The following is a 14689-nucleotide window of genomic DNA, read 5'->3' as shown; positions in this document are numbered from 1 at the left end:
ATCACATGGTCTATTTGAACCATGAAAAAAACAATTGGGTTCCATATCCCTTTAAAGGGGCAGTAAAGTCAAAATGAAAGATTTATGATTCAGACAGATCATGCTATTTTAAACAAATTTCCAATATACTTCGATTAGCAATTTGTGCAGTCTTTTTCTATGTACACTTTCTGATACACCCAATCCTACCGAGCATGTGCAAAAGGTTGCAGTGTATACATATGAGTCTGTAATTGGCTGTTGGCTGTCATATGACACATAAGGCAGGGAAATTGAAGCAATCTTTGAAATTTCCCAGAAAACAATCATTTGAAATTTAGAATAAGTTCTTTTGCATTGTCTTGTTCATGGGGCATAAAACCCCAAAAATGTAGTTCATTATTCAGATAAAGCATACAATTTTGAACAACTTTCCAATTTACTTCTATTATCTAATTTGCTTTATTCTCTTGGTATCCTTTGGTGAAAAGCATTGCTAGGTAGGCTCAGGAGCTGGGAGCTAGATGCTGATTGGTGGCTGTACAAATATACCTCTTATCATTGGCTTTCTAATGTGTTCAGCTAACTTCCAGTAGTGCATTGCTACTCCTTCAAAAAAGGATACCAAGATAATGAAGCCAAATTGATAATAGAAGTAAATTGGAAAGCTGTTTTAAATTGTATGTTCTTTCTGAATAATGAAAGAAAAAATGTGTGTTTCATGTCCCTTTAATATTCATTTGTGAACTATACAATTCTGTTGTATTTAATGATGCTTTAAAGGGTCACTAAAGTCAAAATTAAACTTTCTTGATTCAGATAGAATATGATTATGATTATTATTATTATTATACTTTATTTATAAAGCGCCTACATATTACACAGCGCTGTCCAAGGGTACAATTCATTTAAATAAAACAATGATACAACGCATACAGGAGGAATTTAGGGCCCTATTCCCATGAAAATTAACAATGTTTTTTAAAAAAAAAGTCAATTTACATCCATTATCAAATTGTGCACATCTTTATATTTGCGCACTTTCGGAGGCACCAGGTCCTACTTTGAGTTTACAGTGTATATATATATAGGGCAAGATTACATATGCGCCATAACCCGCAAAAGCCATCACCGCCGTTTTTTCACGTGGTTTTGGTATCACATATACAGCGCTACATTTCACCCGTCACCTGCAATTTTTACTCCCATAAGCTAACATAGAATCGTGTCGCAAATCGGTATCACATATTCAGCACAAGGATTTACGGCACGAAAATGGATTTTACTCCATTTTCACCTCGCCACACATAGGCAGGCGCAGCAAGCCTTGCGCTGAAAATGTGAGCACCGTAACTCCTGTAACTGCCTGAAAATATTAACACCTAACGCATGCTCAATATCTCTCTACCTGTCAACCGCAATAACTAATAAAATATATTAACCCCTAATCCGCCATTAACCCACATCACTTTATGACTAATAAATGTATTTTTACCCGTAATCCGCCATTCACCCACATCGCAATCTACCTAATAAAACTATTAACCCCTTATCCGCCATTAACCCACAACGCAATAAACCTAATAAAACTATTAACCCCTAACCCGCCATTAATCCACAACGCAATAAACCTAATAAAACTATTAACCCCTAATCCGCCAAACCCACACAATGCAATAATCCTAATAAATTTATTAACCCCTAATCCACCAACCCCCCACAACGCAAATAACTAATTAAATTACTAAGCCCCCTAACCTAACACCCCCTAAATTAACCATAATTACCTCAATTTAAAATTGCTAAATTACAAACAATTAAAATAAAAAAGCTAACATTACTTAAAAATAAAAAAATGAATTAATCTAAGATTACAAAAAATAAAAAAGTCTAACATTACATAAAATAATAAACCAAATTATCAAGAATAAAAAAATAAACCTAATCCCTGTGAAAATAAAAAGCACCCCCAAAATAAAAACACCCCCTAATCTAATACTAAACTACCAATAGCCCTTGAAAGGGCCTTTTGTAGGGCATTGCCCTAAATTAAACAGCTCTTTTCCTTAAAAAATACTAAGTCCCCCCAAAATAAAAAAAAAAAACAACACTAAAAAATCCTAAACTACCCATTGCCTTTTAAATATGGCATCCCTTGCATTCATATTGGCTGATTTGATTCTTCAAAATTCAAATCAGCCAATGGGATGAGAGCTACTTAAATCCTATTAGCTGGTTTGAACAGCCAATAGGATTTCAGTAGCTCTCATCCTATTGGCGGATTTGAATTTGAAGAATTGGACCTCTTCCTTCTGGATGAAGAAGGAAGAGGTCCCGCTTGGATGAAGATGTCGGCCTCTTGGAAGAAGACTTCACCGCCTGGAACAGGACTTTCTCCGCCAGACTTCAGAAACGGTGAGTACCTATTTGGGGGGGGGGGGGGGTAGACTTAGGCTTTTTTTTATTTTTGGGGGGTTGTTTTTTTTTTTTATTAGGGATCTATTGGGCACTCTTAAAAGAGCTGAATGCCCTGTTAAGGGCAGTAAAAGAGCTGAATCCCTTATTTTAGGGGTTTGCTGTGTGGGGGGTTTTACTGTTAGAGGGGGGCTTAGTATTTATTAAGGAAAATAGCTGTTTAACTTAGGGCAATGGCCTAAAAAAAGGCCCTTTTAAGGGCTATTGGTAGTTTAGTATTAGAATAGGGGGTGTTTTAATTTTGGGGGGGGGGCTTTTTTATTTTCATAGGGATTGGGATTCTTTAGCTTCAGTGGTTCAGCATTCTCCGCTGGGAAATCCTTCCTCTGTTTTTGGTGTTTGTGCCACACTTGACACATCAATAACGCCTTTAATGAAATACAATTATATGAAAATGCTTCAAGCTAAGAATTATATAGAAACAATAGTACAGGATATTTTTTTGTTTTTAAGTTTAATGTTTTTTCATCATGGACCCAGGGGCTGTGACACTCCAGGATCTACATTAAGAATCACTGTTGTGAAGTTTGTTCTCTATTTAGCAGCCAAGGTGCTCCCTGATGTAAATTATATTTCTCACCACTCTCAGAATGTTGAAAGTATTGCAATTGTTTGAGTATGATTTTGTTTTCACGTGCGTTTAGTTATAGTAAAGCTGATTTATTTTCTTGTTATAATTAATTCACACTGGTATTCATTATAGGAGCATAACAAAGTGGGTGCCGACACATCTCAGGATATACAGCTATTTGGAATTGGTATTCATTCTGAACATTGTGTGATCAATGTGGCCCCAGATGGGGAAATCTCCCTGACACCCATAGAAAATGCACGGTAAGTGATAGCATTTGTGCTGTGCTCCCAGAGACTTATTTACATCTATAGTGCCCTTAGGCAGAGGTTTGCTTATTTTAATGTCTGTTTACTGAAACTGTGCCCATCAGCTTTACTTCTAAGTATGTGTGCCACCTACAGACATATCTCTGCTTAATGAATGTGAAACACACACTTGCACATTTAAAATATGATACAGACTTGAGAGTCCATCAGATTGCAGTGTCTAAACTCCTGTGGCAAATCACTTATGCTCTTGTCATTGGGCAAGATTTAATAAAGTCCCATGAGGTTTAAAATCTTCTTGTCTTGTTACTCCAAAATTCATAATTGAAAGGGATTGAATATCACAAGGATGTGAGTTGTCAGCTCAGTCCTATAGAAAAGTAATGAGCTTGGTAGATGCATTTTTGCTGATACAAGTGAAAGGGATACCCAAATGTTGAAGCAGAAGCACTTGAAATTGAGGCAGCATAGCTGTAAAAGATAACTAGAAAATATCACCTGAACATCTCTATGTAAAAAAAGAAAGCTATTTTACCTCAAATTTACTCCCCACTGTAAAGAGACTTTTAGCAGCCAGTTAGGATGCTTGTCCCAGGACAAGCTATGGAGTGTGCATTTGTCATGTGCAGGCACAGCCTGTAATGCTCGTAGGATACTCCTCTATCAGACTGAACTCGGCCAGTAGTCTTGTTATCCCGGCGTCGAGCCGGAATGATAGGGAATATCCCAGAACAGAGAGAGTTAGTAAGATGAGGAAGGCAGCACTCACCACAGGCTGGACAGACCCCAGCAGCAATGGCAGAGTAGTCCAAGGACAAACCACTAGAATGGTCAGGCAGGCAGGATTTGGCAAAAGTAAATCAGTCCAAGGGCACACCACTAAAATTGTCAGGCAGGCTGGATTTTGCAACTGTAAAGCAGTCCAAAGGCACACCACTTGAATGGTCAGGCAGGCAGGATTTGGCAACAGAAAATCAGTCCAGCAATTTAGGGGTTAACATTCAGAGTAGTCAGGCAAGCAGAGTTTCAGCAGCAGTAAATCGATCCAGCAATTTAGGGGTTAACAGTCAGAGTAGTCAGGCAAGCAGAGTTCAGCAACAGTAAAGGCAATCAGAGAATAAACGATCTATCACACCCAGGAGCACACAAGCTAACACCTATACTTGGGCAGCACGGCAACCACACAAGCACTTATATAAAAGTGAATTTTCTCCCAGCAAACAGATAAGCCCACCTAATAAGAGGAAACCAAAGCGGCATTTATTTAACCGCCAGCAGCTCACATAGAACTGCCACCAGCTTGATCTTGAAACCTAAGCAAAACATTGGCATAGCGGCGTTTATTTAACCGCAATTATCTCACACAAGTGATATCAAACAGATACACTTTAAGGTACTAATTTGTATACTTATATCACAGTGTGATAAAAATCGCACCAACATACCTCTACATTTGATATATAATTGCCTAAGATTAGATCTCAATTGCATAGCTGAACTTGAAACAAAGTATCCTATATGAACTATACAGCAACTATTGTTTTATCAACTATAAAATTGTATTTACAAACATTTTGTTAGAAATTATAACTTGTGATAAACCTAAAACTGTATAAATTGCAAGATTTCAACGATATTATTTTAATAATTTTTATATATATATATATATATATATATAAATAATCATCAAAGCTGTCACATTCTGATTCTAATTAGCCTCCGATGAAGCGCATCTACGCATGCGCGAAACGCGTCAGGCGTTTTCCACTGTGACTTTGTCTGTACATTACTTTCGGATTGTACAATAAACATTTTTTACTGCAGCAGATACTACGCCTCATTGGTGCATATTTTCTCCTGACTTTATATATATATATATATATATATATATATATATATATATATATATATATATATATATATATATATATTTTACATATTATGTACATTTTTATACATAGAGACACCGGTGTCATTTTTTAAACTATAAAGGAATTTGTAATAATTTTTGTTTAATTGTACTTTAAGCATCACTATTATTGGGTAAATTTACCATAATCAAATAAAGGATCATATTTATTTCTTCACAAGTTTCGACATCCAATTTTTTCCAAAAGAGAATATAAAATTAGGACTCATTAAAACATTAACATATACTGAGCCCACATATTATCATACTTATTTACAGTAAGACCCATTGGGAATAGCAACTTGGTTTGCGCCACCTACTACAACTAACTGTAACTCTTTAAACTTTGGGATAAAGTTTACTTCAGGTGTGCTTGATTCCCCACCAGCTAGACAGTCTAACCCTACCAAATACTCACACCACTAGAATGGTCAGGCAGGCAGAATTTGGCAACAGTAAAGCAGTCCAAGGGCACACCACTAAAATTGTCAGGCAGGCAGGATTTGGCAACAGTAAAGCAGTCCAAGGGCACACCACTAGAATGGTCAAGCAGGCAGGATTTGGCAACAGAAAATCAGTCCAGCAATTTAGGGGTTTACAAGCAGAGTAGTCAGGCAAGCAGAGTTTCAGCAGCAGTAAATCGATTCAGCAATTTAGGGGTTAACAGTCAGAGTAGTCAGACAAGCAGAGTTCAGCAACAGTAAAGGCAATCAGAGAATAAACGATCTATCACACCCAGGAGCAAACAAGCTAACACCTATACTTGGGCAGTGATAGATCCATAAGAAGGGATTTAATAGGCGTTGCGCCCAGGAATCAGGACCTGCTCGTTACCAGGGGCTGTGTCGGGTCCGGAGGCGATGACGTCAGCGCCGCACGCCTCCGGACCCGACACAGCCCCTGGCAATGAGCAGGGAAGGAGACGCCGCGCCCCTAGCAACGGCTAGAGTGGCGCGGCGTGACACAGCCATGTTATTTTCCTATTCAGCTTAAGTAAGTTCTCTGAAATTTCATGTGATTTCAGTAAATTCTCATAAGATCACAGCAAAGACAAAGCATTACCTTAGCACTGCTGATGCTGATTGGCTATTGTTTTTTTGTTGTTTTTTTTTTTCAATTTGCAGCTGGACAGCAGCTGAAGTATAACTGTTTACACAGCACTTACGCTGGTGAGCTGGAGTAATTTTGAGGTAAAATATCTTCCTTTTTTACATAGAGATGCTCAGGTGATATTTTCTTGTCAGCTTTTTACAGTTATGCTGCATCACTTTCAAGTGATTAAGCATGTGAGTATTATGTCCCTTTAAGTAGAAATGCACTGAAGTCCTTTAAATGATTCTGCGCCTGATTAGAATGAGCAGAGGTAAGTCCATCAAGTTCACCATTTTTGTGTCCCACTTTAGAGGATAGATACTCCCATTAAAAGACACATAAATCAGAAAATCATACAGCCTTTTTTCCTTTAACAGCCCTGGGTTTTTAATATAGTAAAGTGTGTTAAGGTATACACACATATGCACACACAGGTCTTGCCTGTTGCTTTTTTTAACTGAAATATTGTTTGTAGTCAAATTTGCTGATTTATTGGGAGTGGTCATAAATAGCCTGCTGTAAAACCAGTGACTTCTATATATTATAAAGCGTGCATCAGCTCTATAATCGCCAGGTACTCCGCCTGTGCTTTAGGCGCATGTTAACTCATGCTTTATTCATGCAATCATTAAAATCTGAAGTGCATGAGAGGTTTTGTTAATGTAATGTTGGGTGGAATATTCGTGCAAAACCTCACTTTTATAGTGGCTGTATAATGTCATAAAAAGCTTCCAAATGTTAAATATTTTATTTTTAAGTTTTATAGGAAGAACATAAAAATGCTCAAAACATAAATTGTATGTAATCAACCTGATCCAATATAAAAAAGGTTTCAACTAAGTGTAGAAGTTAATGTGGCATGTCTTTAATAATAATATTTTTTATTGGGACATTAAATAGTATGCTAGGACCATAAGTACTCACAATGTACTTTTCAATGCGCTTAAAAAAATTAAAAAAATCTACTTTAGCGTTTTTAACACTATATCAGTGCATTGTGCTCACACATGTTGCACGTGTGTAGGCAGTGATTTGTAGGTATGCTTTGTGCACAGTGCATAGAGAATACTTCCCATATGGCACTAGTGTTAGGACCTGGTAATCAAAAGCTCTCCAATCAGGCAAGATGATCTAAGAAGTCTTGTCAGTACTGTGAGGTCTCTCAAAGAATTGTAGAAATGCAAATTTTGGATCAAGAACTGTTTATCTCACTACGCAAGACTATGGATGTTTTAAAAAATCTTAATGATCTAGCATGATTTTTCTCAATTCCAGCAAGTTCTTGTTTATCAGATAAAAGGCTACAGCAGATATTTATATATGTAAGTAAAAAGGGTTAGTGTCAGTTGAGGACCTCTTATGTCAATCGGAAGGTCCAGTAACGTTATTTCAAAGCAAGCCTTCCCTCATATATCTCATAAGTGCACAAAGACACCACCTCAATTCCCCAACTTCAATCGGTCACTAAAATGAGGCAACATACCTCTCCATCCTATGACCTGTGAAATGACGGTTGTCTGTCCGCTTCAGGTGAGAGCCAGCTGACCTTGAAATTCCGCCAGACGCTTTGCGTAATTCTGGGTTACATTCACCACACTAGGACGCTGTACAACCTCGTAGTCCCACAAAGATAATGACGTCAGCTGTGATGTTGTTGATACCAACCAATGAGGGGAGGAGGTGGGTCCCACGGCCAAAAGCCGGGCTTACGCGTTTCGGCTTACGCTGTAATCATAGCAGATATTTGCCTTAAAGCAATTTATTTGTGTGTTTATATATATATATATATATATATATATATATATATATGTATCAAATTCTCCCCCCCCCCCATCCTTTTGGCTTCAGATTTTTATGAGTGCAATCTCTTAAGAGTGAGGTATTAAATATCAAAATAAATCAGTTAATTCAGACCTTTAGCATGGTTTCATATGAATGTAGAATTATTCCTACCATTAGACCATATGTTTATATATCAAATTCAGATCTGTAAACATTGTACCAGACACAGAAAGTAACATCATATGATGTAACCGTAAAGGTAATCAAGATAGCAAAAGGAAAAATTTTGTTTTAAAGCTTATATTTTTGTTATGGTTATCTCTTCTTTAGAACAGTTTTTCTTTTGTGCATGAATTACTATAAACATGGAAGTAGAACCCTTGTACACCACTTTTACTGACGCATCTTGTTGTTTTTCTCAAAATCTTGACATGTTTTGAAATATTATGTTTCTTTTATCATAAATATATATGCTGTGCATTTGGAAGTGCATGTTAATTTACTCCTGCTATGAAATGGTTAACATATTTCCTGCACACAAAGGGGTACTGTGAGCTGTCATTTGAAGGGTTATTTTACACAGAATAATGCTTGCACTGGCATGCCTAACATGTGAGCCAGCACAATAGCCCAGAACTTGCTGTTGTGCTGTGCCAAGCAGGGCGTGAGCCAGACAGCAGTGTTATAGGCTGTGGGAGAAGTCTGGGGGAGGAGCTGATTGGCAGATGGAAGGACTGACACACATCAGAGGAATGAATAGGAAACATGGGAGGCGGAGGAAGTGCAAAATGTCTTGAATAATTTGGCTCATCTAAGAGGCAAAGCTGTGCTTTATTGGCTTCCACTTGTTGCTGAAAAGTGAATCATTTAGATTTTTCCTTTTACTTGCATTGCAGGCTGCTTTTTGCCTTTAAAATTGATCATGTAATTGATATCTCATTCTTAATTATACATGCAGCAGTTTCTATTTTACTTATATGAGATAACTGAAAATAATGTTATCATGCAGAGCTGAAAGTACATGGAACCACACCCCAATATAACTAATAGCTTTAATTTTCTTAGAGGGACTATGTATAACTTCGCTATTTGTTGCATGTAAAATATTGTATTTTTAGGTATATTAAAGGGACAGTACAGTCAACATTAAACGTTAATGGATTGGATATAGCAGGCAATTTTAAACAACTTTCCAATTTACTTCTAGGGGCCCATTTATCAAGCTCCAGATGGAGCTTGAGGGCTGTGTTTCTGGCGAGCCTGCAGACTCGCCAGAAACACCAGTTATGAAGCAGTGGTCTAAAGACCGCTGCTCCATAACCTGTCCGCCTGCTCTGAGCAAGCGGACAGACATCGCCGCAATTCAGGGGGCGGCGTTGCACCTGCAGCTCACAAGAGCTGCTGGTGCAATGCTGAATACGGAGAGTGTATTGCTCTCCGCATTCAGCGAGGTCTGTCGGACCTGATCCGCACTGTCGGATCAGGTCCGACAGAGCTTTGTTAAATAGGGACCCTATTATCAATTTTGCTTCATTCTATTGATATCTATTGTTAAAGAGTACTGCTAGGTGTGCTCAGGAGTGTGCACATTTATTTAGCCATCTGACAATAGTGTTTGCAACAATGTTTATAGAAATGTTAGAGCTTAGGAGTATGCACGTGTCTTTAGCACTCTATGGCAGCAGTGTTTGCATGTATATAAAAGATTGCTATAAACATTGCTGCAAACATTGCTTCCGATGGCTAAAGAAGTGCACGCTTGATAATAGAAGTAAATTGGAAAGTTGTTTAAAATTCCATGCTGTATCTAAATCACCAAAGTTTAATTTTTACTATACTGTCCCTTTAAAGGGGACCTATTACTCAAAATGTTTCTGTTGAGTATATGCAAAGACCAGCAGTTAAGTATATGAAACATATTATTTCCATGAAGAAGGTTAAATAAAAGCTGATTAAATTAAAATGGAAATAAACAGGAAGTATGTGATTGTGTACAACTGAGTCGAGGGACTGTACTGTTCATTTAATTCTAGGGACACCTACCCAGAAAACAATTTGGTTGATTCAGTACAGGAGAAAAGAAAGCTGTAAAAAATCTTAAAACATTCTCTTTTAGATAGAGTAGAGAAATGTATTGGAGCATCATATGCCATTAGCTTTTTTATTTAATACTTGTTCGTGGGTGGTTCCTTAAAGTTTTTGCATCAATTTTTGTAGCTTTTTACCTTTCTATATAAAAAAGCACTCAGCACCTTTGTATTAATTTCAGCTGCCAGGGTGCTAACCACAAATGGATTAATAAAGTTACAAAAGAGCGGCTGCCCATGCTGGACTTTAACACAAATACGTTATTTAAAATAAAAAGTGACATTAGGGGGTTGGCCACCACTTTCTCAGACTATATATATATATATTATGTATGAAATTAATTGCTGCTATTTCACATGCATACAATGTTTGTGTGTTTTATGTCACTGTATCTAAAATGTACCAATAAGTAATTATGTTGTAATCTGTGCTCATACACTGCAAGTTTGTGGTCATAATTACATGCAAGATGAAAGGACGTTACCTCACTTGTTTTTCATACAGAACCAAAAGAATGATGGATCATTTGGGAGTTTTAGCTTATTTTGAGAATACCTGTTACATGTATGTGTTTCCTTTTTACTTATTTCCTGTAATTATAGGATCATTGTCCTTATATTCATGCTTGGGAAGAATAACTGTAACAACTCTACAATATAATGTATAAAGAGTTTTTTTATTATTATATTCTGTATCTGTGACAGTCATATAATAAGCATTTTATATTAGAGACATATGTTAATGATTGACTTCACAACATCTGCTTAAAGGGATATTCTAAAGCAAAAGTTATTCCTTTGTACATGTAATTTTTGTATTTCTGACCCGGTAACTATTGGCGAGATTACGAGTTTTGCGTTAGGAGCTGTGCGGTGCTAACGAGCAGTTTATTCTCACCGCTCACTTACCTACAACGCTAGTATTACAGGTTTTCTGAAACCCGGCGTTAAAAGACAAGAAGTGAGCGTAGAGCAAAATTTTGCTCCACACTTCACTTCAATACCAGCGCTGCTTAAGTCAGCGGTGAGCTAGTCGTACGTGCTTGTGCACGATTTCCTCTTAGACATCAATGGGGAGAGCCGGCTGAGAAAAAGTCTAACACCTGCAATAAAGCAGCGTAAAACTCAGTAAAGCAGCCCCATTGATTCCTATGGGGAAGCCGTCGTTTGAAGAGGATGCTCCGCGTCAGATATCTTGAAGATGGACCCGCTCCGTGCCAGAAGGATGAAGATAGAAGATGCCGTCTGGATGAAGACTTCTGCCCGTCTTGAGGACCACTTCTGCCCGTCTGGAGGACCACTTCGGCCGGCTTCGTTGAAGACTTCTCCCGGTAAGTGAATCTTCGGGGGTTAATGATAGGATTTTTTTAAGGGTGTATTGGGTGGGTTTATTTTTTAGATCAGGGACTTTAGGCCGCAATAGAGCTAAATTCCCTTTTAAGGGCAATGCCCATCCAAATGCCCTTTTCGGGTAATGGGGAGCTTAGTTTTTTTTAGTTAGTATTTTATTTGGGGGGTTGGTTGTGTGAGTGGTGGGTTTTACTGTTGGGGGGGTGTTTGTATTTTGTTTTTTTACAGGAAAAAGAGCTGATTTCTTTGGGGCAATGCCCCGCAAAAGGCTCTTTTAAGGGCTATTGGTAGTTTAGTTTAGGCTAGGGTTTTTTTTTATTATGGGGGGGGGGCTTTTTTATTTTGATAGGGCGTTTAGATTAGGTGTAATTAGTTTAAAGATCTGCAATTTGTTTTTATTTTTTGTAATCTAGTGTTTTTTTTGTGATTTAGCTAATTTACACCTAGATTTAGAGTTTTGCGTTAGCTACGCATGTTTTTTTTCTTCCGCACCTTTTAAACAATGCTGGTATTTAGAGTTCTCTGAAGGGCTGCGTTAGGCTCCAAAAAGGGAGCGTACAGGCATATTTACCGCCACTTCAACTCTCAATACCAGCGTTGCTTACGGACGCGGCCAGCTTCAAAAACTTGCTCGTGCGCGATATCCCCATAGGAAACAATGAGGCAGTTTGAGCTGAAAAAAAACCTAACACCTGCAAAAAAGCAGCGTTCAGCTCCTAACACAGCCCCATTGTTTCCTATGGGGAAACACTTCCAAAGTCTGCACCTAACACCCTAACATGAACCCCAAGTCTAAACACCCCTAACCTTACACTTATTAACCCCTAATCTGCCGTCCCCACTATCGCTGACCATTGCATTTTATTATTAACTCCTAATCTGCCGCTCCGTACACCGCCGCAACCTACATTATCCCTATGTAGCCCTAATCTGCTGCCCCTAACATCACCGACCCCTATATTATATTTATTACCCCCTAATCTGCCCCCCCAACGTCGCCGCTACCTACCTACACTTCTTAACCCCTAATCTGCCGACCGGACCTCGCCGCCACCATAATAAATGTATTAACCCCTAAACCGCCTCACTCCCGCCTCAAAAACCCTATAATAAATAGTATTAACCCCTAATCTGCCCTCCCTAACATCTGTGACACCTAACTTCAAGTATTAACCCCTAATCTGCCGACCGGACCTCGCCGCTACTCTAATAAATGTATTAACCCCTAAAGCTAAGTCTAACCCTAACACTAACACCCCCCTAAGTTAAATATAATTTTTATCTAACTAAATAAATTAACTCTTATTAAATAAATTAATCCTATTTAAAGCTAAATACTTACCTGTAAAATAAACCCTAATATAGCTACAATATAACAAATAATTATATTGTAGCTATTTTAGGATTTATATTTATTTTACAGGCAACTTTGTATTTATTTTAACTAGGTACAATAGCTATTAAATAGTTAATAACTATTTAATAGCTACCTAGTTAAAATAATTACAAAATTACCTGTAAAATAAATCCTAACCTAAGTTACAATTAAACCTAACACTACACTATCAATAAATTAATTAACTAAACTATCTACAATTATCTACAATTAAATCAACTAAACTAAATTACAAAAAAAAAACACTAAATTACAAAACATAAAAAAAGATTACAAGAATTTTAAACTAATTACACCTACTCTAAGCCCCCTAAAAAAATAACAAAGCCCCCCAAAATAAAAAAATGCCCTACCCTATTCTAAAATAAAAAGTTAACAGCTCTTTTACCTTACCAGCCCTTAAAAGGGCCTTTTGCGGGGCATGCCCCAAAGAAAACAGCTCTTTTGCATTTAAATAAACATACAATACCCCCCCCCAACATTACAACCCACCACCCACATACCCCTAATCTAACCCAAATACCTCTTAAAAAACCTAACACTAAGCCCCTGAAGATCTCCCTACCTTATCTTCACCACGCCGGGTATCACCGATCCGTCCAGAAGAGGGTCCGAAGTCTTCATCCTATCCGGCAAGAAGAGGACATCCGGACCAGTAGACATGTTCATCCAGGCGGCGCGGAGCGGGACCATCTTGAAGCAGCCGACGCGGATCCATCCTCTTCTTCCGGCGACTCCCGACGAATGAAGGCTCCTTTAAGTGACGTCATCCAAGATGGCGTCCCTCGAATTCCAATTGGCTGATAGGATTCTATCAGCCAATCGGAATTAAGGTAGGAAATTTCTGATTGGCTGATCCAATCAGCCAATCAGATTGATCTTGCATTCTATTGGCTGATCGGAACAGCCAATATAATGCAAGCTCAATCTGATTGGCTGATTGGATCAGCCAATCGGATTGAACTTGAATCTGATTGGCTGATTCAATCAGCCAATCAGATTTTTTCTACCTTAATTCCGATTGGCTGATAGAATCCTATCAGCCAATCGGAATTCGAGGGACGCCATCTTGGATGACGTCACTTAAAGGAACATTCATTCGTCGGGAGTCGCCGGAAGAAGAGGATGGATCCTCTCCCCAACATTAAAACCCACCACCACATACCCCTACTCTAACCCAAACCCCCCCTTAAATAAACCTAACACTACCCCCCTGAAGATCTCCCTACCTTGAGTCGTCTTCACCCAGCCAGGCCGAAGTCTTCATCCAATGGGGCAGAAGAGGACATCCAGACCGGCAGAAGTCTTCATCCTATCCGGGCAGAAGAGGACATCCGGACCGGCAGACATCTTCATCCAAGCGGCATCTTCTATCTTCATCCATCCGGAGCGGAGCCATCTTCTTTCCAGCCGACGCGGATCCATCCTCTTCAACCGACGCCTACTCGCCGAATGAAGGTTCCTTTAAATGACGTCATCCAAGATGGCGTCCCTAGAATTCTGATCAGCCAATCGGAATTAAGGTAGGAAAAATCTGATTGAATCAGCCAATCAGATTCAAGTTCAATCCGATTGGCTGATCTAATCAGCCAATCAGATTGAGCTCGCATTCTATTGGCTGATCGGAACAGCGAATAGAATGCGAGCTCAATCTGATTGGCTGATTGGACTCTAAATACCAGCGGGCGGCCAAAAGCAGCGTTAGGACCCCTTAACGCTGCTTTTGACGGCTAACGCAGAACTCTAAATCTATGCGAATGTGTATAAATAACCCTCCTC

At 38.6% G+C, this 14689-nt stretch overlaps 1 protein-coding gene across 6 annotated transcripts in view; it reads left to right on the top strand.

Annotated features, from left to right (window-relative positions):
* Positions 1–14689, top strand: part of KIF13A (kinesin family member 13A) — a 390994-nt gene that overhangs the window by 284872 nt on the left and 91433 nt on the right. For all 6 annotated transcript variants that reach the window (XR_008402581.1, XM_053714782.1, XM_053714779.1 and 3 more), the window contains exon 14: positions 3158–3288. Coding sequence is in view for 5 of the 6 variants with exons in the window: in XM_053714782.1 (XP_053570757.1) it covers positions 3158–3288 (131 nt within the window). In the remaining variant the exon portion in view is untranslated. The remainder of the gene's footprint in view (positions 1–3157; positions 3289–14689) is intronic.

Source organism: Bombina bombina, chromosome 5 (genome assembly GCF_027579735.1).
Source record: "Bombina bombina isolate aBomBom1 chromosome 5, aBomBom1.pri, whole genome shotgun sequence".
Taxonomy (NCBI): domain Eukaryota; kingdom Metazoa; phylum Chordata; class Amphibia; order Anura; family Bombinatoridae; genus Bombina; species Bombina bombina.
The sequence above is the reverse complement of the archived record's forward strand: the minus strand, read 5'-3'. Positions and strand labels throughout refer to the sequence as shown.